Below are 24,055 nucleotides of genomic sequence, written 5' to 3' on the forward strand. Positions count from 1 at the left end.
GAGTCTGCATAACTATTCTCTTATCTATAAATGTTAGAGACAACAAAAGACATTTGTAAAGTGATACTAACATAGTTAATTCATCTTATGTGAATTCGTCAAGGAGCTTTAAAAAGAGGCTTAAAGGCTTGTACCACTGCAATAGAGTCGGTTTGCAATCAAATATTGTGTCAACCCTTATCATTAGAAAACTCTATTGCTCACATAGTATCTAGGAGTTCAACAATGAGAGAGTTAGAGACATCCAAAAAATTATTAAAAAAGAACTCCAAGAAAACAACCACTGTGATCTCTGAAGATACCACCACAAGTAGAGAGCTCCAAATTATTTACAGACGCGCCATCACAATTGATTTTAACCCAACTACGAAGATGCGACTGCCAAATCACCTCAAAAATCCCATGGGCTTTGGGAGGCCGAATGCTTGACTTTGAAAGATTTCAGCACAACAAAATCTTGAATGTTTGCATGTGAAGAAACCTTTACATCATTTCCAGCTAAGGAACATGCAGCCAAAATGAAGGTGATAGAATACGAAACAAGAAGGGACCTTTCTTTGAATCCAACACAATTTCTAGCTATCCATACGATATTGAAAAGATGAATAATGGCAACATTAATGACCAAACTACATTGAGCAGGTTAGACTTTGTTGGAGATATTCCAGACATCATCCCAACTGAGAATGCATGTGTGAATGTTCAAAATAGAGGCCAACCAACACAAGAGTTTGGAAAACATAGAGACAAATCAAAAAAACAAATGAGGAGCAGATTCTTCGAAGCAGTTACAGATGTTGTATTTGGAACGGAAATAAAAACTTTTTTTTCTTTTTAAATGCTCATCAGTTGGAATCTTGTCTAATAATAACCTCACAAACATAAAGGATTTTGAATGAGCAAGGACTTTTTTTTTTGACTAATGAGCAAGGACTTTTGATCACTCAGATAAGAATGACTTTTAAGAAGTCTAGAATAGAAGAAGGATTTTGAATGAGCAGGGACTTTTGATCACTTAGATAAGAATGACTTTTAAGAAGTCTAGAATACATGCAAAGGGCACTACCATTAGGTTAGTTGGTTTATTATGTTGGGAGATTCTACGGTGCATTCGCCCATTTGACTTCAGTGGTGAAGTCACTGCAATTGACCAATAGAATTAAAGCCCTAATCAATCCTAATTAATTCTAAGTTAATTTAAGCCACATCAGCTCTATGGTAAAAATAACTTTACTGTGGGACCCATTTTTAAAAAAAACTTTTGATTATTGCATATAAGTCCCCATTCATTTAATAATATCTTACAAATTAAAATTAACTTTTATTAGATTATTACAATTTTTTTTAAACTCATATTATCGTTCTTCTTCTTCTTCTTCATCCTTCACCCTTCTCCCAACTTCCCTTCAAAACCCTAAATCCCTAAATTCCATCCATATGTTCTTCTTCTGCAACCTTCTCCCAAATTGGACATACTCCGTAATTCTTCAAATCATATGTTCTTCTATCTTCTTCCACTTTCGATTTTTGTTTACTCTCTCTGCGAACCTGCGAACAGATGAACATGACTTCGACCTCTTCGGCGCCAACGAAATCATATTCTCAAGGTTGGTGAAGACAATGAGATCGATAAATATGGACGAAAGATGAAGCTGCTCAAGGTGAAGGATGGGACACTCCCACCCATTTTTTAACCGTGTTCATGTTTGATATTGAGCTTTCAGAGTAAATTTGCGTAAATTTGGTCGAAAAAAGACCAAATTTTGCTTATATTTGAGACCAGAATGTGTATATATGTATATACATGCTTTTTGAATTGTAGTTATCAGGGCCGTTAAGTTTTCAGAGGCTCAATTTACTAAAGTTTTTTTTAATGTATGCAAATCTTTGCATGAGAAAGATGAAGATCCTCACAAATTTTCGAGGGCAAAGTTTTTCTTCATAGCACTAGTATGTAGTTTCTTATGGTATATCAGCCCTGGATACTTATTCATAACGCTTACAAGCATATCATGGGTATGTTGGGTATTCTCCAAGTCAGTAACAGCTCAACAATTAGGTTCAGGCATGAGCGGTTTAGGATTCGGTGCCCTTACGCTTGATTGGGCTGCGGTTGCTTCCTTCTTGTTTAGTCCTCTTATCTCACCTTTCTTTGCCATTGTCAATGTTTTCGTTGGCTATGCGGTGATTGTTTATGCTGTGATTCCTATAGCGTATTGGATGTGTATGATGCAAATAAGTTTTCCATTTTCTCATCTGATTTGTTCACAGGAGATGGTCAACAATACAACATATCTGCTATTGTTAATGACAAATTTCAGATCGATCTAGAGAAGTATCAAAAACAAGGTCGAATTCATTTAAGTGTGTTTTTCTCTCTTACTTATGGATTTGGATTCGCCACTATAGCTTCCACCATTGCACATGTTGTTTGTTTCCATGGAAGGTACAATGCTCTAGACTCATTACTCAATGTCAAACTATTTAAAAGATGTGTAATTGTTTATGATATCGTGTTGTCACTTGTCAGGGAGATTATGGAGCGGTATCGGGCTTCTAAAGAAGGCAAAGAAGATATTCACACAAGATTGATGAAAAACTACAAAGACATTCCTTCTTGGTGGTTTTATTTGTTGTTAGGAGTGACACTTGTTGTTTCTTTACTGATCTGCATTTTTCTAAATCATGAGATTCAGATGCCTTGGTGGGGACTTCTCTTTGCTTCAGCATTGGCTTTTATGTTTACCCTCCCAATTAGCATCATAACTGCTACCACAAACCAGGTTAATTAACATCTTGAAACTTTTGCTTAAAAAGAAACAGAATTTGTTTTTAAACTAAATAACTTAATGCTCTGAAATCTGAATACAGACACCGGGGTTGAATATCATCGCCGAGTATATATTCGGTATCATTTACCTGGAAGACCGATTGCAAATGTATGCTTCAAAACGTATGGTTACATAAGCATGGCACAGGCTGTTTCGTTCCTTAGCGATTTCAAGCTCGGAGACTACATGAAAATTCCTCCAAGGTCTATGTTCTTAGTGCAGGTATATCTATTTATTCAGCTGTTGTAATTGTGTTTTGAAAGGTTTTACTAGCATTTACCTTTCTTATAGGGTATCTAACCTAATGTACTTTTTGTGTTAAAAATTATTTAGTTCATTGGGACAATGCTTGCTGGAACTATCAACATTTGTGTAGCATGGTGGTTGCTAGAATCTGTCAAAAACATATGTCATGTAGATCTTCCCGAAGGCAGTCCATGGACATGTCCAAGTGACCGTGTTTTCTTCGATGCATCGGTTATTTGGGGTTTAGTAGGACCTAAGAGGGTCTTTGGTACTCTTGGAGAGTACTCAGCATTGAACTGGTTTTTCCTTGGAGGTGCCATAGGACCGATACTAGTTTGGCTATTGCACAAGGCGTTTCCACAACAGTCATGGATTCCATTAATCAATCTTCCAGTACTCTTGGGTGCAACCGGAATGATGCCGCCAACAACAGCGTTGAACTACAATGCATGGATTATAGTCGGAACCATTTTCAACTTCTTTATCTTCTGTTACAGAAAGCAATGGTGGCAGAGATACAACTATGTTTTATCAGCAGCACTTGATGCAGGAGTGGCATTTATGGCGGTGCTGCTTTACTTTGCACTAGGACTGGAAAATGTGAGTCTGAATTGGTGGGGAACTGCTGGTGAGCATTGTCCTTTGGCAACTTGTCCAACTCAAAGGGTATAGAGGTTGATGGTTGTCCTGTCTTCTGATAACATTGCTTCTTTTTATGGTTTTTTTTTCAATTGCAAAACTTCATTATCTAGTATTAAAAATTCATTTTGTAATTATGGAGACACTGTTTTATCAGTAAACAGTGTTATTATGTTCTGTTTTTATTTGGTTTATAATTTGTTTTTCGGATGAACAAATATTAATATATATCGGTCGTTATGTTAGCATTTTCTTATTTATCAGATACTTAAATTCCTTTTACCCTTAGCTAGATGAAGTTGAGCTATCCAATTTCCTCATGCAGTGAAGGACTCGTTTTAGGGAATTTGTATCAGTGAAAACATCAAATAAACCACACCACCAATCCAGGGGTGAAATTCAATTTTGCTCTCTTGGTTTTGGAGCAGGACAAAACATCCAACTTTTAAACTAAAAATAAGTATATATGCATTAAGGATGCAAGTATAAGAAGTGAAGAGAACAAGGATAATAGTCAAAGAAATTAATAATTGAATACGACTTAAATATGTTTATTTTCAGGATAGCACTGAAAATGGAATAAGAATATGTAAAGAACACTGGTGGAAGAAAATCTAACTAAAAGTTGTAAAGTTGGCAATAGCCGAGTATTAGACCCTTGAAACTCAACAGAAAATAGACATTGGGAATGTTATTTCCTTTTCATCTTCTTCAACATCTTTGTCCTTGAAATCAACCTCCTAAACAGTAGCTTGTTTACTCCTAAGGTGAGTGCTTTGTTCCTCAACTCATATCAGAGGCATTATCGATTATCATGACAGCCAACCGATAAGTTACGAAAACACTAATGTCATCCTCCATGTCAGACGGGGAATGCAAAGTGTTCCACGGTCATCACATCTCAACTGCCACCTGCACTATCAATGAATTGCTTTTAGTATAGCTTCATGAAATACAACAAAATGAAATTTATTAGAAAAGTCAATAGGATCACTCTTCCTTTACTTTTATACCTGAGCAAATGCATAGGGTAATGCAGAATACAACCCTGCTGCTCTTTCTCGATAAAAGACAGTTCTTGCAATAGAAACAACAGGCTGCACTGCTGAAGAATTCGTTGCGCCAAGAAAAAGCACGGCAGAGTACATGGCTCCCAAAAGATTCAGTAAATCTTGTTGTGTTTTGCTGCCAAAATATTTGTTCAGCAAAAAGTAAGATTAATATATTAGTGAAGTGCAATATAACTCATTCAAACACTTTATGACTAACCATCGAAAATGTGGTCACATGCATAGTCTCAAGTTCAGGAAAAAGAGTTGCAGAGAGAGCAATAAATGTATTAAGCTCTTGTTTCAACAAAATGGAGAATTCGGTGTTCTTCAGCATAGGAGTATTAAAGTTCAAGGTATCCAAACCGTCCTCGGAAGAAGTGAGTTTAAGACAATCTAGTGAAATCAAGTTTAATCCCCGATTGTAGTTATGGTTGGATACGAAATAGCACCCTCTGACCTTGAGATGACATAGGGATGAACTTACTATCGCCGGCATTGATGAATTGAACTCACAGATAAGTAAACAAATTTCTCCAAGCTGTGGACAGTTACATGATAGACTTTTAATGAAAGATTCATCCAGCTTTACTTCTTCAAGCCATAGAGATCTCAAGTTTTGTAATGGCATAAAGTCACAATTGATGGGATGGCAAATAAGACAGTTTTCAAGAAGAAAATGGTTCAGAGCTGAAGCACTGGTATCCAAAAATAAGGCAAAGTCAAATTTATAAGGGTTGCATTGAGCAGTGAAACTGGGTGGTGCATAAGGCCTTCCTAAAAAAAGTAGATCAATTCTTCCAACTCTCCTTGCAACTGCAAAGCTTATCCATTGATCAACAGTGTTGCTTTGTTTATCATCTAAACAGAAGTTCACTAGGAATGAATCGATAACTTTTCCTTGAAACTTCTTGACAAATTGATCTACTCATTCAACAAACTTGCCTCTACTCGTATCCAAATCGATGAGTCTCTCCACCGGTGGAACATTAAAGAACAAAAACCCAGGTTCTATAATCGAATTACTAAGGACATCAATGAGATACTGCTTTTGTAGTAGTTCCTTCTGACTGCTTCCAAGCACACTGAAGATATCAAAATGGAGATCTCTCCTTAAAGTCCAAAGCTCGCACCGCCTTTTAGACAGTACTCTGGTTTTTAGCAAATCTTTGATGGACAACATTTTCAGAATATGAGACAAACTGCAATGAAAAGATGCAAACAACAATAACGCGTTATGCTTACCCAAAAAAAACAACGCCTTATCTCCTTAGGTGGGGTCGGTTACATGAATCAATGTTCGCCTAATATTCCATCAAAGATCATGCTTCTATCAAAATCATAAATCTCGAGATCTTTTTTAATAACTTCTCTTATAGTCTTTCTAGGTTTCCCTCTTTCTCGAATTGTTCATTTAAGATATTAAGGGCCCTGAAATTCAACCTTCTCTCCTTGATCCTAATAACTCTGTAATGGAGGGAAACAGAGGTTATAAAAGAGTATAGCTAACTGATGTAACATATTTGAATTTCATCGAACAATTCAGAGCATAGCTAACTGATATCAGTGGAAAAATAAATTTCCAAGACTGCATAAAAAAGTAGGCAGCAGCAACACATACTCTATGTCAGCCAAATCATTCACCAATTGCACTCGAACAGCTGGAGGTATCTTAATCTTAAATACAAACCTGTGACAACAATAGTCTAACTAAGATCAATAAAATGAATTACCAGGAAGTTGGACATTAGTGCCATGATATACAATACTCACATTGTCACTTCTCTTACAATATCAACAAGGGCCAGTCCTTTCCTTGTTTTCATATCATTAGTTCCTATTAGAAAATAATGCAAATAAGAATTATAAAATGGTTATAGAGACTGAATACATTTATAAAGGGTTTTAAACAATCCTGAATACTTTTAAAGCTCTCTGAATATTGTTCATTTAGAAGCCAGTAAGATATTTGCTCAATGTCTTTGGGCAATGGATTTCCAGTGCAAAGGCAAACAGCTTCTTCTGTTATCTGCTGAGAGGCCATGTGTGTTGACTGCAAAAATATCAAAGCAAAAGAATGTCAGCAAGGATTGACTGATCAAAAGAAACAAAATACAAGATATAATAATTCAAGTAAGCTTTAGCTAATTCTTTTCATATGCCATCAACCGGACTTTCAGCAAGACTTCATTCAAATCCATTTCCAAACAAGAAAATCAGTTGCGAACCCTCTTCAATTTTGCAAAACAAAATCGGTGTTGCATCAGTTAATAAACCGTGTAGAAAATCACTTCAAAACTGCACTCAAGCAATCAGACAAAATGCAAGAAAAAAAATGGATTCAGAAGCATACAATGTCATTAGTGATTCACCACAGTTCTAACCAAAACTTCAATGAAACTTTCTTCACTTAGGCAAACAACCCAGTTTCAACACTTGCAGAATACTTGAACATTAACTGACAAATTTTCGCGTGAATGACCAGGCTTACATTGAGCTTGAATAAAGGGTCGAGTCACAAATATCAGCCGCTATCTTATCAACCCTAATCCCAAATCAATGTCCAAAAAATCACCCAGAAAACCTAAGAAATAAAGTATCTAAATTTGAAAAACGTTCATTTCTCTGACACTCCAAACAACACTAGAAAAACAATGTGAAGTGTTTCGACGTCAAATCCATACCTCGCCGTCGGGGTTTCTGGCGGAATGATGATGTTCAGAAACAACGCGCCATTCTTTCCTCGGCGGAGTCTGCAACTGAAGAGAAACGCCGCGAGCAGCGGCTGCGGCGGCCGTGGCCTCCATTGAAAAGTCACAGTCGACAATCGCAAACAATGAAGATGAGATAGAGATGGCTAGCCAACATTTTGAGAGGAATAACAAAAAGAGACGCTCAATTTTGTTTAAGGTTTTAGTGTAATAGAGGGAACGATACAATTGCAGAATTTTTAGTGAAAATTAATGGAGGGAACATACAATTGGGAAATTTTTGGTGAAAATTAATAGAGGGAAAAGTTAGCGCTCAAATTGATGAATTTTTTGAAATATATTTGTATAGTCAATTTTTATTAAGTAAAATAATTCAAAAATGATAAAACATATTTCGATTATTTTGAAGTATATTTTAAATTGTTTTTATCGATTTGTTAATGATTAATATAGATGAGTATCATTTATTCTTTGACACATAGATGAGTATCGTCTATTGTTTGAGACATATATGAGTATCATCTATTCTTTGACAAATAGATGAGTATCATCTATTGCATAACTATTACACAATAATGCATCTCTGACATGGTTCACCATCATCAACTGACTATTTTCCATGGTTCACACATAGTTGACCATCGTCAATGCATTCCTGGCATGGTTCACACATAGTTGACCATCATCAATACATTTCTAACATAGTTCACACATAGTTGATCACCATCTATGCATCTCTGACATAATTCACACATATTTCACACATCTGTGACATAATTCACACATAGTTCACACATCTCTGACATAATTCACACATAATTGACCTCCAACGTGATGCATATATTCCATGGTTCACTCATAATTGATTGTCGTCTATTGACTATCATGAGTTGAATCTGTAACATAGTTCACACATAATTGGTTGTCGTCTACTGACTAACATAGTTCACACATAATTGGCTGTCATCTCATATCCATCTATAACATGGTTCACACATAGTCGGACATCATCAGTTGACTCCGTGACATGGTTCACACATAGTCGAACATCGTCAGTGCATCCCTGACATAGTTCACACATAATCGACCATAATCAGTCCATCCTTGATATGGTTCACACATAGTCGTACATCCTCAGTTGACTCCCTGACATGGTTCACACATAGTTGACCATCTCCTTTTCATTTGTAACATGGTTCACACATAGTCGACCATCTCCTATCCATCCCTAACATGGTTCACACATGGTGGGTCATCATCAGTTGACTCCCTGACATTGCTCACATATAGTCGAACATCACCAGTGCATCCCTGACATGGTTCACACATAGTCGAACATCATCAGTGCATCCCTGACATGGTTCACACATAGTCGAACATCATCTGTTGACTCCTTAACATGGTTCACACATGGTCGACCATCATCAATTGACTTTCTGACATGGTTCACACACAATTGACCATCATCAGTTGACTCCTTGCCATGGTTCACACATAGTTGACCATCTCATATCCATTTGTAACATGGCTCACACATAGTCGGCCATCTTCTATCCATATATAACATGGTTCACACATAGTCGGTTATCATCAGTTGACTTCCTTACGTAGTTCACACATAGTCGAACATCATTTGTTTACTCCCTGACATGGTTCACACATGGTCCACCATCATCAATTGACTTTCTGACATGGTTCACACATGGTCGACCATCTCACATCCATCTATAACATGGTTCACACATAGTCGGAGATCATCAGTTGACTCTGTGACATGGTTCACACATCGTCGAACATCATCAGTGCATCCCTGACATAGTTCGCACATAATCGACCATCATCAGTCCATCCTTGATATGATTCACACATAGTCGTACATCCTCAATTGACTCCCTGACATGGTTCACACATAGTTGACCATCTCCTTTCCATCTGTAACATGGTTCACACATAGTCGACCATCTCTTATCCATCATCATTTGACTCCCTGACATGGTTCTCACATACGTGACCATCTCTTATCCATCTGTAACATGGTCACACATAGTCGACCATCTCTTATCCGTCTATAACATGGTTTTCTCATAGTCGGACATCATCAGTTGACTCCCTCATGGTTCACACATAGTTGACCATCATCATTTGACTCCCTGACATGGTTCTCACATACGTGACCATCTCTTATCCATCTGTAACATGGTCACACATAGTCGACCATCTCTTATCCATCTATAACATGGTTTTCTCATAGTCGGACATCATCAGTTGACTCCCTCATGGTTCACACATAGTCGACCATCATCAGTTGACTCCCTGACATGGTTCACACATAGTCGGACATCATCAATTGACTCCCTGACATGGTTCACACATAGTCGAACATCATCAGTGCATCCCTGGCATGGTTCACACATAGTCGAACATCATCTGTTGACTCCTTAACATGGTTCACACATGGTCGACCATCATCAATTGACTTTTTGACATGGTTCACACACAGTTGACCATCATCAGTTGACTCTTTGACATGGTTCACACATAGTTGACCATCTCATGTCCATTTGTAACATGGCTCACACATAGTCGGCCATCTTCTATCCAGATATAACATGGTTCACACATAGTCGGTCATCATCAATTGACTTCCTGACATAGTTCACACATAGTCGAACATCATTTGCTTACTCCCTAATATGGTTCACACATGGTCCACCATCATCAATTGACTCTCTGACATGGTTCACACATGGTCGACCATCTCATATCCATTTATAACATGGTTCACACATAGTTGGACATCATCAGTTGACTCCGTGACATGGTTCACATATAGTTGAACATCATCAGTGCATCACTGACATAGTTCGCACATAATCAGACATAATTCACACATAGTTGACCATCTTCTATTGACTATCTTCCATAGTTCACACATAGTTGACCATTATTTGTGCATCACTGACATAATTCACACATAGTTGACTATCGTTTATTACATATCTTCCATGGTTCACACATAGTTGATCATCATCTATGTATCTCATACATAATTCACACATAGTTGATCATCATCTACGTATCTCATACATAATTCACACATAGTTGACCATCATCTATTGACTATATTCCATGGTTCACACATAGTTGACTATCATCAATGCGTTTCAGACACGGTTCACACATAGATGACCATCTTCTATTGATTGTCTGACATGGTGCACACATATTCAACCATCATATATGCGTCTCTAACATATTTCACATATAGTTGACCATCTTCTATTGACTATCTTCCATTATTCACACATAGTTGACCATCATCTATGCATTTCTGACATAGTCCAAACACAGTTTACCATCTTCTGTTGACAGTCTTACATGGTGCACACGTATTTGACCATCATTTATGAATATCTGACATGGTTCACACATAGTTAACCATCTTTTATTGACTGTGTTACATGATGCACACATATTTGACCATCATTTATGAATCTTTGACATGGTTAACACATAGTTAACCATCATATTTTAACTATCTATAACATAGTTCACATATAGTTAACCATCTTTTATTCACTATCTTTCATGGTTCACACATAGTTGACTATCATCTATTCATCTCTGACATAGTTCACACATGGTTAACCACCATATATAGTTCGACGTCATCAGTTGACTTTCTGACATGGTTCACACATAATCGACCATCATCTATCTATCTGTAACATGGTTCACACATAGTTAACTATCATCTGTTGGATGTATGACATTGTTCACGCATAGTTAACCATCCCTAACATAGTTCACACACAATTAACCATCTCACATTGTGTCAGAGATGCATATATGATGGTAACTATGTGTGAACATTGGAAGATAGTCAAGAGATGATGGTAAACTATGTGTGAACTATGTCAGAGATACATAGATGATGGTCAATTATGTGCGAACAATGGAAGACAGTCAATAGATGATGGTGAACCAGATCAGAGATGCATTGATGATAGTCAACTATGTGTGAACCAAGTTAGAATTGCATTGACGACAGTCAAATATGTGTGCACCATGTAAGAAAGTCAATAGATGATGGTCAACTATTTCTGAACCGTGAAAGATAGTTATTATTATTATTATTATTATTATTATTATTATTATTATTAATATTAATGTTTTCCTTTATCCTTTCTATGAAATTAGTATTTAAAAAATATTCAATTTTTTTAAAATAAAAATGAAAACAAAAATTATATATTTTATATAAAAAATAAAGAAAAAAAGTTAATTAATGCTGATAATAATGGTCAAAAAGTTTCTACCAGTAAAATTACAATCTACACTCTTCCAAAGAAAAATAATTTTAAATTATTATTTAAAATATTTTAACCTACAACAAAATCCAAAATTTAAATCCGTCTCTCTTTTTCAAAGGGTTCCTCCAAAATTTCCCTTTCCCTCTATAAAATTTCATTTTCCCACACAATATTTCCTCTCCCAATTTTCTCATTTTGATTCCTCTTTATCTTACTCGTATTATCCCAAAATTATTGTAATACGGACCACGTGGAAGAGGAAGAGACATTAGGGATCTAACAATGAAGAAGTTATTGGAGCTCAAATCCCTTCATCTTCTTCATTCTCTCTTCCGATCTTTGTAACCTGCGACGATCGTCCTCATGGTCCATCTTGTATATATGTCACTCCTCCTCAAACCGCCACCCAAGAGACCCTTGAAGCTCTTTTTTCTCAGGTAATTTCTATAACTTTGCTTCTGATTTTTGAGGTGTTTTTAACATGGTGGTGTTTGGTAATAGGCAAGAGATGCATATTATAGAGGAGATACTTTGATAGTTGATGACATGTTTGATATAGTTAAGGTATATCTTTCTTCTCCAATTCACCACTCGTGCTTCTCACTTCTTAACTTGTTGTTATATTACCCTGTTCTTAATCTTACTTCCATTTTCATGTATTGTCATTGCATTTTTCAGTGGATTTTTTTCTTGAAAAGACGAAAGCTGACATAGGTACTTTTTCACAATGGAATATAACCAGAACTTACCGAGGTTGGCATTCTTATATAAGTCTATATTTATAATCTTGGAAGTATTATTAATTGCTGAGTATCTGCTCAAATTTCACCTAGCATGTTTATAATGTTGACTTGACAGACACTCTTCAACCTAAGAATATTGATATGTCCCTTATTATATTTGTTTGGTTCATATAATATACTACAATATTGACATCATCTTTTGAAATCCCGTGCAAGAATATTGTCATTTTTCCTTTAAGGAATGTACTTCTGAACTAAAAAATATTTATATGCCTTCTACTTAAAGATGTCTGCATGTGGCATGACATAGTTAGATGAGCTGCTTTCAGTGTGTTTGAAAAGTCATGTTTTATTTGGTGTGACCATGCGGTAGCATTTATATGCCTATGAGAATAAGACTATAGCACAAAGCGAGTGAAGCAAACACAAAAGCAAATGTGTACATAATTGAAATACAGTATATTTGAGTGCTAAAGAGAAATAGGTGCATCCATATGCATGTTTGTGATTCATTAGTTAATGTAGGTTATCCATGTATGAGATGGTTTTTTAGAATTTGCATGATGTGTTTACCATAAATATGCATGTATTTTCATATTTGAATTCTTTGTCTGTAGTAGTAACCTTCAATTAGCAAATCCTGGGTGGGATAATTGTTGTAATTCAACCTATCTCAGTGTTTATATATTTTCTTATACTTTCATGATATATAAAACATTATTAATAGATTTTTTTTCTTTCCATAATATGAGCAGGAACACCATGATTAGTTACTGACTAGCCTGCCAGCTGTTGAATCTGTACTTGAGGTAATGATTAAATAAATACCCTGAATTTTGGCTTCATTTAGATCACAACTTTGGTTAGATTTTTCTCAGATCAATTATTTCTTTATTTGAATTGACATGATGATCTTTGTTTTAGAGTAGAGAAGTATGCTATGGAAATAGAAAAATTGGAAAAAAGAGTGTACTGAAATAGAAAGTTCTATTTGCTTAGAATCAAAATCAATAACTAAGGATCATCTTTTGTCAGCTTTCATGAAATTCATGCAGTCCATTGATCTTTTGAAAAGGGAAGGTGGAATGTCTTCTCTTCAATCAAGATATCATGGGAAAAACAGTACTATACTCTTAGGTGAGCTAGAGGAGGAGAGGGAGAAAGTACTAACAATTCTAAATATTGCTTTAAGTTCATTTTATAATGACGTTAAAAATAGAATACTCAATATATATAGTGATTTGTCTGGAGGAAGAAATCAATACAATATGCTGCGGAATGATTCTGGAACTATTTTTGCTTGGTTTGAAGAACAAGTAGAAAAATGTAATCTCCTGACAGAGTTTGTCAATGATCTACGGCATTTTATTGGAAATGATATCCATTCTATTGATACAAACAACGATAATTCCAAGTTTTCTTCTGAAAGTAATTGGGTTTCCATTTTCAAAACCATTTTGATGTCCTGTAAGGGATTGATTAGTCAAATGACTGAAGTTGTTCTGCCCGATGTGATACAATCAGCAGTTTCATTAAAATCAGAAGTTATGGATGCATTTGGGTTGATCTCACAAGTTCGAGGGTCTATAGAAACTGCACTGGAACAGGTTGTGGAGGTTGAAATGGAGAGAGCATCACTGTTTGAACTTGAGCAGAATTATTTTGTTAAGGTTGGTCTTATTACTGAGCAGCAGTTGGCTCTTGAAGAAGCTGCAGTTAAGAGCAGAGATCATCTTTCATGGGAAGAGGCAGAGGAACTTGCATCTCAAGAAGAAGCTTGTAGAGCACAACTTGACAAACTTCATCAAACATGGAGTCAGAGGGATGCAAGGACTTCTTCACTTAAAAAGAGAGAAGCTGATATTAAAAATTCTCTGGTTTCGGTGAATAGTCAATTTCGATCTCTAGTTGGTGTGGAAGAAGAAAGCGAACTACATATTTTGAGAAGATATTTTAAGTGAATGTTAAACTATTATATTGATTAATCGTAACTGTCATATTTTGAATTGTGTTTGACTTCTTAGTCGTTAATGTTAAACTATTAAAAATTACAATGTATAAGATCGTTATGTTATTTACTTATGTTTATGTTGACTAGTACCAGTGCTACACATTACTACATTACAGTATAGCGTTTTATCCTTTCTATCCAAGTTAGTTTGTCTCATAAACAAAGTCCAAATTAGTTAAAGTCTACTCTAGTCCCTAAAAAAATTGAAGTAATGATGGTATTTACATATAGTTTGTAATTTTAACCAACCCAAATTATCTACCTAGTGGAAACTTCTACCAATCACAAATTGGCCATCACAAAATAATCTTACCATAAAACCATCGTGTTTGAGCAAAACTCTTTACTTTAATCATCTTAATTTCCACTGCCATAGTTTTGGTTTGAATTGCTTGTATTATCATGTGAATTTCTTGATTGGCATTGCCATGAGCTAAGCTACATGACATTTAATTGATTCATTATTTTTTGATGAAACATTTTATTTTAATTTATGATATAAGAGCAATTCTGGAAGGATAGACAATGATAAATATATTTCTTCAATTGAAATCACACAATGTCAATACCACATTTCTTAACAGCAGAAAAGACCGGCACCTTCTTCAACTCAAGAGAGAACTATTTTGGTACAATTTCTAGTAACAATCAAATAAAATATTACATCAGATTGTCATCAAAGATTGGCAGGTTGCTATTTTGCAAAGGTTGTCAACTATTCTACAAAATACAAGCAGGACAAACACGTTCAGACTTCAAGCTACTAATACCACTTCATTCCACAACTCTGACAGTGTAGTTTCAAGATAAGAGCAGACTAAGACACAACTGATTCAACTTCAATTGGTAAATTATAAAGAAATTCACACTAAAATCCGGAAAGCACATGGTTCATTGGTACCTTCTCGTGCAGTTTGTCTTTCCTGTAAGATAAAGGCATGAACATTTCACAGTACTGAAATGGACTGCCATGAAGTTTACAATTCCAATAACGGTCGAATTAGATTACAGTTTGCATACGCAATTCTCACAAAAAACTAAGAGAAAAACCTTTGTTTTTCAGAAATGCCAGTGTCGCATATGTTTGCAAAGACCCTTGTGTATTTCAGTCTATAATCTGATAAAACTCCTACAGCTGCAAAATAAAGTGTATTCCTGCCAAGTATCGTAACCTTTGCTGTCAGTGCGGTTGGATCGTTATCAATGAAAGCCTTTGTAGATTCCCAATCTCCGTTTAGTATCGCTAAGTGCAGGGGCTGGTAGTAACTGTAATTAAATCCCCTACCTTTTGACAGTAATAGAGAAAACATAAGTTCCTCATCCGTCATAATGTGATTGGAAACTATATGTCTGAATTAAGAAAAATAAGGATCATACCGAACTCGGTGACAGCAACCTTGACGTGATCGAAATTCACGTGTAGACTTGATTCTTGAGATGACATTTCTATTCCAAGGTTTTGGCTTGATTTTGGAAGCTGAAAACAAATTCAAATGTATAAGAAGAAGCTGCAAAGTTAAGGAAAATATGCACAATGTTACTCATCTGGCTCTTCCTAATATCATAATTGGAATTTTTTTGCTGTTGTTGGTCTGAATAATTGGGACAAACTATTAATGTACAGCAAAACATTATTTCATGCCTATATAACAGAACATTAATATAGACATATTATTTTCACCACATCTCAAGAAATAATTGTTCTGTGTATAATAGTTCAAAAGATTCTAAAAGTTTCTTTCGTATAACAGGTTTTACCTTCAAGACCTAAAACCATAGGTTTTAGCCGATACGATGCGACGTCTTTGAGGGTACCTCCAGTAAAGAAACATAGAATAGAAAATTTAACTCAAAGGTCCAAATGAGTTCAATGTTTGTATTATTGTTACCTGCAACATATCATTGAATTGAGTCCAATCTAACAACGGTTGAATATGTGGAGTTACCTACCAGAGATAATATAAAAGAAAATTTGCAACTTATCTATCATTATAAATCTAGAAATATAGAAATCAAGATCTATAACAATTACCAAGATCGATATCGATGAGCAATGTGATGCATGCCAATGCACACGTTGCCGCAAACCTAGAACGCAAGAGTAAATGGAGGAGCACGATACCTCGTCAATCTCCGGAGAAAATCGCATCTACAACGGTAATTAATAACAATAATAATCACAAGGTGTTATAATGCATTTGTAAACAGCCGGTATGGAAAAAATCATCTATCCATCATTTTGTTCACCAAATGTCACACCAACAAGTTCATAGATCACATTGGACAGCAGCAGTACTGGTTGTCCAATCATCTCATAGCTGTAAAGCATGTAATCATCTACAACACGCGATCAGGCATGTTCAACAATCGCTAACCAGCACTTCTTCTGAATTTTTTCAAATTTCTACATCTCAACAGAAAAACATTCAATTAGCGTTTCAAATTATACGCGAAGATTTAACTATTTTTATCTCATCTCATGAAGTAGAGTAAACAATCATTTACCTCACGTAGTGAAGATTCATTGGTTATGAGTAACCTCAACATATCCTTAACATTATGAACTTCGTTGTCATGGAGTCGCTTGTGGAACGGTTCATTTTTAGCTATTTTCTTCAAACGCCACACATCATCCTTCAACTTCAAGTATGGAGGATAGTGTTTCTTGTAAGCTTCAAAGACCAAACCAAAAGACATGTTAAAAACAAAAGCAAAACATGACAACAACAGAAAACAGAAGTGAACAATTAATAAAACTCACATTCTCCTATGACATCTTTGACCCTAATTAAAGCCTGACTTCTACCTTCCTTTATAATCTCTCAATTTTTCATAGCTTTCCCAAACTGAACTTTTGTTTCTTATCCATCCAGAATTATCAGTGAACATGATTTTAGAAATAGACCCAACTCCATTTGTAAGAGTAATAACCTTATCTCCATCCAAAATCAAAGATACAACTGCTTTCAGACTGTGACATTTGCGACGTTATGATTGCGAAATACCGACCACAACGAAGCAGAACCACACAAGGCACAACAGAGCTGCAAAAAGTGCTGGACTAGAACAAAAGCATATTTTATCATTCAATTTTAAAATCAAATAAAAACAGATGAATTTCAATAGACGAAACAAACCTTTGCGAGTGTGGAAACCATCGTTGAGAGCTTAGAGGTAAAATTCATGGCAAGGAGCAGAACTCCAAGTTGAGTATCTGAGGAATGGAACAACGGAGGTGGTGGATGTGGTTCAGATAGTGTGGTGGAATGGGACGGTGGCGCTGGTTCGGGAAATGATAGATTGGTGGCGGAATCGAAAGGTGGTGGCGGTTCAGGTTGTGATGAGGTGGTGGAATCAGAGTGTGGACGTGCTTCGGGGTTGTGAGGAATAGTTGACGGTGGATGTGGAATTCGACGATTACGTTGTGAGATGAAAGTACAAATTAAAAATGGCGATTAGGGATTAGGGTTCTTTAGGGAGGGGGGTTTATGTGTTTCAATGAAAGGAGAACGTGAATATGGTGATGATGAAGTGAGAAAGATATGGATATAATTTATTTTATTTTAATTGATCTTTTAATAAATATTAAATTTTAAAAACAATATTAATATGTTAGGGACTAAGTTGCAATATACAAACTATAAAATTACCACAGTAAGTATGAATAAGGGTCATTTAATGCTTCAGTCCACTGTGGCACTATTAGGGCTTAGGGCTTAATTCTGATTGGTCAGGCAGTGACTTCACCACTGAAGTCAAATGGGCGAATGCACCGTAGAATTTCCCTATTATGTTTGGTGTTAGAACTGAAATGATATATTATATATATTTTCAATGGAATGATATATTACATATATTTGAATATATATACCCTGAAATGGTATATTATATATGAAAACTGAAATTATATTTATTTTTTGAATAACATATATTCATGTTTAAATATATAAGTTATAATTTTAATTAATTTTTAATAACATTAAAATTCATTTTGAATAACATATATTCATTTAAACACATAAATTATAAATGATATTCTTTGTAATTTAAAAATATTTTTTAATTTGAAATTATTTTTCAAAATATTTTAAATAACATACATTCATTTAAACACCCATTCATTATAAGAGGTATACATTTTTTCTGCTAATATATATGGTAACGTTTATATATATATATATATATATATAATATTTACTTCTAACGATTTTTTATATACGTAATATATATACTTCGTTTTAATATACTATATATAATATAATACCTACTGTTAACATAGTATATATATTTAACATACTGTTAACATAATATATAATATATATTGAGGGGATAGTAAAACTCAGTGAGAATATATGTAATATATTATTTTTGTTCTAACACTAAACAAAATAAACTAATTGGCCTAGTGGTAACACTCTTTTGCTTATAATATTGAGGACATGGGTTTTAAACCCATTGGTTGCAAAATTTTGGGAAAAAAACAATTTATTAAATTTTATAAACTTAAAATAATAATAAATAAAATGCTAAATCATAATTAAAATAAATGAATAATATAAAAAAAAGTCACCTATAAAGATTCTAATGCACAATATTACGAGGGGGCGTAAACCAAAATTCGCTATAATAACAAGTGTAGAAGTCATTTAGCCTTTATTCTATTTCATTTCAAAGAATGAGTAATTCTATTTCATTTCGAATAATGAGTAACAATGAAGCAAATGTTGGTTATGGGCGCGAATTGGCTTACCTCCTTAGAGACAACATCAATATCATTGTTGGTCAATATAATTTCTTTTAATTAATTACTCTATTACATACATCAAAGTTCTATGACTAATTCTATTTGTCTATCTTGTTACATGAAACCGAATAAATTACAAGATTTTAGATCTAGGTGTTGTGATATGATTAGAACAAATGCGAAAATTACACCGACTGAGGTACTTATTCTTATATCAAATAATTATTTTCATAAACATATCACTTTGGTATTGTGTAAAAAAATTGAATAAAAAGGATAAATTAGAAAATGGGGACTAAATAATATATTTTTGTTCTATACACAATAGGCATAGTTGAAAATCATTTCATTTTTTGTCCAATAATTATTTAAAGTTTAACTATTTAATTCATTCAAAATTATTTATGAATACAATTGAGTTATCAAAAATATTTTTCAAAATTATTTATGAATACAATTGAGTTATCAAAAATATTTTGTTTTTGTTTTATTATTGTAAATGATGATGTTGTTTGATAGGAATCGATTGGACACGGAAAGCGATTGACAACAAAAGTGATGCACAAGAAAATCATTTCTTGTTCATTTCGAATAGATTTCCACATTACATATTTATCTTGTATGGATAATATGTTGTCCAATATTAAACATTACAAAGTACAATGTTGAAAAAGGAATTCAAGAATATGCGATACAATAAAAAATATTATTTTCTTCCTGTACTTGTTGTCTTTTGATTGAAGTTTCTTCATTTTTGTTCTTAGATTTGAATATTTTTATTATATAGTTATCTTAAAAATATTACATAATTGTTTATGAATACAATACTAATGATTTAATTTGTTTAAATTTTGTTTTTTAAAGTACTATATTCATGACGTTATCACCGGTGGTATAAAATTACGATCAGTTACGAAGGTTGTGGATCGCTTAATTCCCGAAGGATATGCTAAGTTGGAATCAAGGAAAAGAAAGAGAAATATTGTGAATTAAATTATAATTTGTAATTGTTTTTGTTGTATTATTTATAAATTATATTTTAAACATTTTAAGCTATAATTTTATGTATAAGATCTAAATTTTACTTCTATAATTGTTAGGACAATGAAGTTGATGGTAAAGATAATAAGGTTGAAATCGAGGCAAAGGATGAAAACAATCATAAAGTTATGAGTGGTGATTTACTTCTTTCTAATGCCTCTCTAACTAGAAAGAAGAGAAAATATAAAAAGAGGGTGATCCATCAAACTTAAATTTAATTTTAAGCTTGCTATAATTTTTTTACATGATTTTGATCTACTATTAATTATTGTTTACTATTTTTTTAAGTTCAAAAAGAAAAACACACTAGAAAAGAGAAAGATATTGTTCCAGTTCACTAAACTCTTCAAAATTTTCTCCTAAGATTGAAGATAAAGTGAGCAATTCGAAATTTGAAAATATTTGTTGTTCTCTAGTCATCAAGGTAAAAGGAAATAATCCTCAAACTGAAAATATTTTTTGTCCTCGTGAAATCGAGGACAAGGCGAAAATTTTGGAATAAAAAATTAAATTTTGTCCTCTAATGCCTGAGGACAAGAAATTATCTTTGGATAAGGTTTATGATGAAGATAATAATGTTGAAATCGAGGCTAGGGCTGAAGGCAATCTTGAAGTTAGAAGTGATGACTTACTTTTTCCCAGTGCCTATTGTATCTAGGATAAAGAGAAACTATAAAAGAGGGTGATGCATCGAACATATATTAAATATTATTATTGGTACATCAATTTTCTCACATAATTTTCACTAACTATTTTGTATTATTTATTATTTTTAGGTTCAAAAAGAAAAGAAAGCTGAAAAAAGAGAAATATTTCTCTAAGCTCTCAAATATCTTCAACACTCCCTTCTAATATTGAAGACAAACTGAACGATTCGAAAGCTGAAAATATGTCTTATTCTCTACTCATTGTTAGGTACCAAATTTCATTAATATGTAGTATAAATTTTGGTACCTTTCGACCCATTTTATCGCGTTTTCGTATTTGTTCCCTTTTGTTTTGACTTACATATATGTGGTTTAATTAATCGAGCTTATTAATCATTTTAGTTTATTTTTAGATGATTTTATTGTAGGTTGTGCCTTTTAGCTTGGAGCATGGAGAGTTGAAAGGGATTTCAAAAAGAAAAAGAAAGTTTCTTCATGCTTTGGGCGCACGACGCGCGCTTGCAGCGTAGTCTAGGAGTTTTCAAGGATTTTTGGCAATCTCGAACGCGCGGCGCGTGGTCATGAGGGCGCGACGCGCGATCTAGGAAGGTTTGTGCATTTAATGAAGGTGTGCGACGCACTCTCTGCTATTTTGCCACCTCTATAGATAGAGGTCTTGTTACATTTTGAAGGGGTTAACACTTCTTTGGAGCTCAAGAACGAAATAGAGCACTGTAGCAAATAAAAAATTGAAGAATCAAAACATTGATCGTTGAGAAATCACCGAAATATTACAACATATCTTCTCCCTTTTTTTAGATTAAATTTTTACAAATAACCCCCTAACATAAACACAAATTTTTAAAGAGGTTCCTATGGAGTGCCATAGATGTTACGGGTGCTAATACCTGCCTCATGCATAACCAACTCTCGTATCCAAATTTCTCTTATTCGTAGTTTTTAGAGTTTTATCGATATTTTTCCTTTCTTTGGAAACAATAAATTTTGGTGGCAACTCTTGCTTTTACTTCAAGTTAAGTTAACCAATAGCTTAATCTCAATTTTCCTGCCATGACAAACTAGCGACTCTATTGGGGAAACATTCTTGTTATCCCAGTGGGTTAGGCCTAATTTTATTTATTTGTGTTAATGTTACTACTTGTTTTTTGTTTGTTATCTTTTGTTTGTGGGTGCTTACTGATCTCTTTGTGGTGAGGAATAAGTCCTCTAATAGGACTTGAGTGCACTTATTATTATGATGGTTGTATAGTCATGATTGACCTTCTTGGCATATGCGTCGTTTGGTTGACGTGAGACCCCGCTTAATTGAGTCCCTTTTGGAGGTTCCAATGTTGTTATGAGTAGTCGTGATGGCGTTGTTGCTTTCAACCTGGGAGCATATGATTCCGAGGACCTTTAGAACCCTCTACTTCCTCTTGTCCTTTAAGGATGTAGCGTGTTGACCTTCCTTGTTATTGCACCCCAAAATTTGCCCTCCAAATTTCAAAGCATTTTGGTTCAAGCAGTCTCCTCAAGCTCACATAATCTCCAATCAAGAAGGTGCTAAATTAGGTTATTTTTCAAGAAAGTTAGTTGAACTTTGACCAGGCATAAATTTCACATACTTCATCAGAAATTCCTCAACCAAAGCTCAATCTAGAAGGAAATTGAATTCCCTACAACTTTGTCTCTCTAAGGATAAGCCCAAATTTGCTTCATTTGAGAGATATGGTTCAAGACATTATTGGTCCTTTTGAAGTCGACCAAAAGACACTTTTTGTCAAAACATCTTACACAAAGAAAGAAGCTTCAAATGGAAAAACTCAAAACCACAAAGTTGTAGATTACATCTCAAGCTTTCCTAAATTGACCAAGAATGTATTCATCTGATCAAGAGTGAGCAAGTTATGGAGTTTGCAAGTTGAGCAAAATTGACAAAATCCAAAATTAGCAAGTTGATAAACTTTGTTTATTTGAACAATGTGACCTAATATTTTAGGTTCTAACATGTCGATAATGTTCTAAAAGACTTCTAAATGCCCTTGATACATAGCCATGCCATTTATTTATTTTTTATTTTATTTTTATTCACTTAAATGCAAAATAAATTAAATAAAATGCAAATTAATTAAGACAAGGCGCATGAGATCTGATTCCTTTCTATAGTCCTTCTAGAAACATCAAGGATTTGATTAGAGATGATTGGAGGCTGATTGAAACAAATTGGAACAAGATTGAGGAAGATATGCAAGTTGGCAAACCAAATATTTTCCTCAAGATTCAATTGATATCCAAGCCCAACTCTTAACCTAATTTCACTCTCTATAAATAGAGAGCATGATCAGACCTTCAAGGAAATGTTGAAAAGCCATAGCATTAGGGTTTCACTCTCCAAAAAAAATTTCACATAAACTTGCATAATCGAGTTTTGTTTTACAACCTCTCTCAAGCAATTTTAAGCCTTCCATTACACTTCTGAGGTAAGTTTGGGTAAGTATGGAACAAATTCCATGGCGGTAACATCATGAACCATGCATACATGAACTCACATTTATCATATTTTTTCTGTTTATCGAATTTTATGTTATAGTGTGTTTTCCATCAAACTAATGCTACTAACATGTTCATGTGATCCCTTAGAGCAGATCTGACGTATCATGGTAGATATTTTATGGCTGAAACATCATACACCATAGCTAGGGCTCACGAAAGCATAGCTTTTATTGTTGTACTTACGATTGGATTCAGGCCAAATAAATTACATCATTGAATTCCTCATGGTCTAAATATATGATCTGGGTTGTTAGTTCAAACCGTTTGAAATTTTTTTGCAGATTTGAAGCTCCCCAAAATTAGCTACGAAAATTAGTAGCAGGATTCGTAGCAAGCTTAAGGAAAAATCGTAGCTAAATTTGGGGTGCCCAAGGTTGAAGATAATGACTAGGCATTGGACCTTTGACCATGCACTGTCTCGTCCTTATTGGCCAGTCCGCGAAAAGCGATTCTCTCTCCTCTTCTGATTGGCCATGCGCGCATAGATGGGCCCAGTTTGACTTTTTTTTCTGAATTTTTGCAATTAG

The 24,055-nt window shown here is 34.4% G+C and overlaps 2 protein-coding genes, 1 long non-coding RNA gene and 2 pseudogenes across 14 annotated transcripts; 2 read left to right on the plus strand and 3 right to left on the minus strand.

Annotated features, from left to right (window-relative positions):
* The first annotated feature begins 601 nt into the window (after positions 1-601).
* Positions 602-3,775, plus strand: LOC131660532 (oligopeptide transporter 4-like; annotated as a pseudogene).
* Positions 3,776-4,610: 835 nt separating this feature from the next.
* LOC131660538 (uncharacterized) lies at positions 4,611-6,286 on the minus strand (annotated as a pseudogene).
* A 42-nt stretch (positions 6,287-6,328) lies between these two features.
* LOC131660549 (replication factor C subunit 3-like) lies at positions 6,329-6,838 on the minus strand. Its single transcript, XM_058929804.1, has 3 exons — positions 6,689-6,838; positions 6,539-6,602; positions 6,329-6,455 (listed from the first exon to the last, which is right to left on the minus strand). Exons 1-3 carry the CDS (start codon positions 6,807-6,809, stop codon positions 6,329-6,331), a joined length of 312 nt encoding a protein of 103 aa, XP_058785787.1. The 5' UTR covers positions 6,810-6,838.
* Positions 6,839-11,920: 5,082 nt separating this feature from the next.
* LOC131644718 (uncharacterized) lies at positions 11,921-14,688 on the plus strand. 4 transcript variants are annotated; one of them, XM_058915279.1, is made up of 5 exons: positions 11,921-12,226; positions 12,291-12,353; positions 12,468-12,542; positions 13,288-13,341; positions 13,568-14,688. In XM_058915279.1, exon 5 carries the CDS (start codon positions 13,573-13,575, stop codon positions 14,491-14,493), a length of 921 nt encoding a protein of 306 aa, XP_058771262.1. In that variant the 5' UTR covers positions 11,921-12,226; positions 12,291-12,353; positions 12,468-12,542; positions 13,288-13,341; positions 13,568-13,572; the 3' UTR covers positions 14,494-14,688. The 4 variants fall into 4 exon arrangements, with proteins under 4 accessions (XP_058771262.1, XP_058771261.1, XP_058771260.1 ...); XM_058915278.1 differs by having other exon boundaries at positions 13,457-14,686; XM_058915280.1 differs by having other exon boundaries at positions 11,923-12,226; positions 13,288-13,669; positions 13,770-14,682.
* Positions 14,689-15,361: 673 nt separating this feature from the next.
* On the minus strand, positions 15,362-18,073 carry LOC131644719 (uncharacterized). 9 transcript variants are annotated; one of them, XR_009296618.1, is made up of 8 exons: positions 17,681-18,073; positions 17,305-17,599; positions 17,049-17,215; positions 16,803-16,947; positions 16,576-16,692; positions 16,302-16,432; positions 15,921-16,020; positions 15,362-15,828 (listed from the first exon to the last, which is right to left on the minus strand). It is a non-coding gene; the product is annotated as an uncharacterized LOC131644719 (long non-coding RNA). The 9 variants fall into 9 exon arrangements; XR_009296617.1 differs by having other exon boundaries at positions 16,791-16,947; XR_009296616.1 differs by having other exon boundaries at positions 16,302-16,692; positions 16,791-16,947.
* Positions 18,074-24,055: the final 5,982 nt, after the last annotated feature.

This window comes from Vicia villosa, linkage group LG1 (assembly GCF_029867415.1).
Source record: "Vicia villosa cultivar HV-30 ecotype Madison, WI linkage group LG1, Vvil1.0, whole genome shotgun sequence".
Classification (NCBI taxonomy): Eukaryota; Viridiplantae; Streptophyta; class Magnoliopsida; order Fabales; family Fabaceae; genus Vicia; species Vicia villosa.

Excerpts from the sequence above, each read along its gene's own strand:
- LOC131644718 (XM_058915279.1), top strand. The coding sequence starts at position 13,573 with ATGAAATTCATGCAGTCCATTGATCTTTTGAAAAGGGAAGGTGGAATG.
- LOC131660549 (XM_058929804.1), bottom strand. The coding sequence starts at position 6,809 with ATGGCCTCTCAGCAGATAACAGAAGAAGCTGTTTGCCTTTGCACTGGA. Across the intron at positions 6,603-6,688 it reads ATATTCAGAGAGCTTTAAAA|GAACTAATGATATGAAAACA; the intron begins GTATTCAGGATT and ends ATTTTCTAATAG. Across the intron at positions 6,456-6,538 it reads ATTGTAAGAGAAGTGACAAT|GTTTGTATTTAAGATTAAGA; the intron begins GTGAGTATTGTA and ends TTGTTGTCACAG.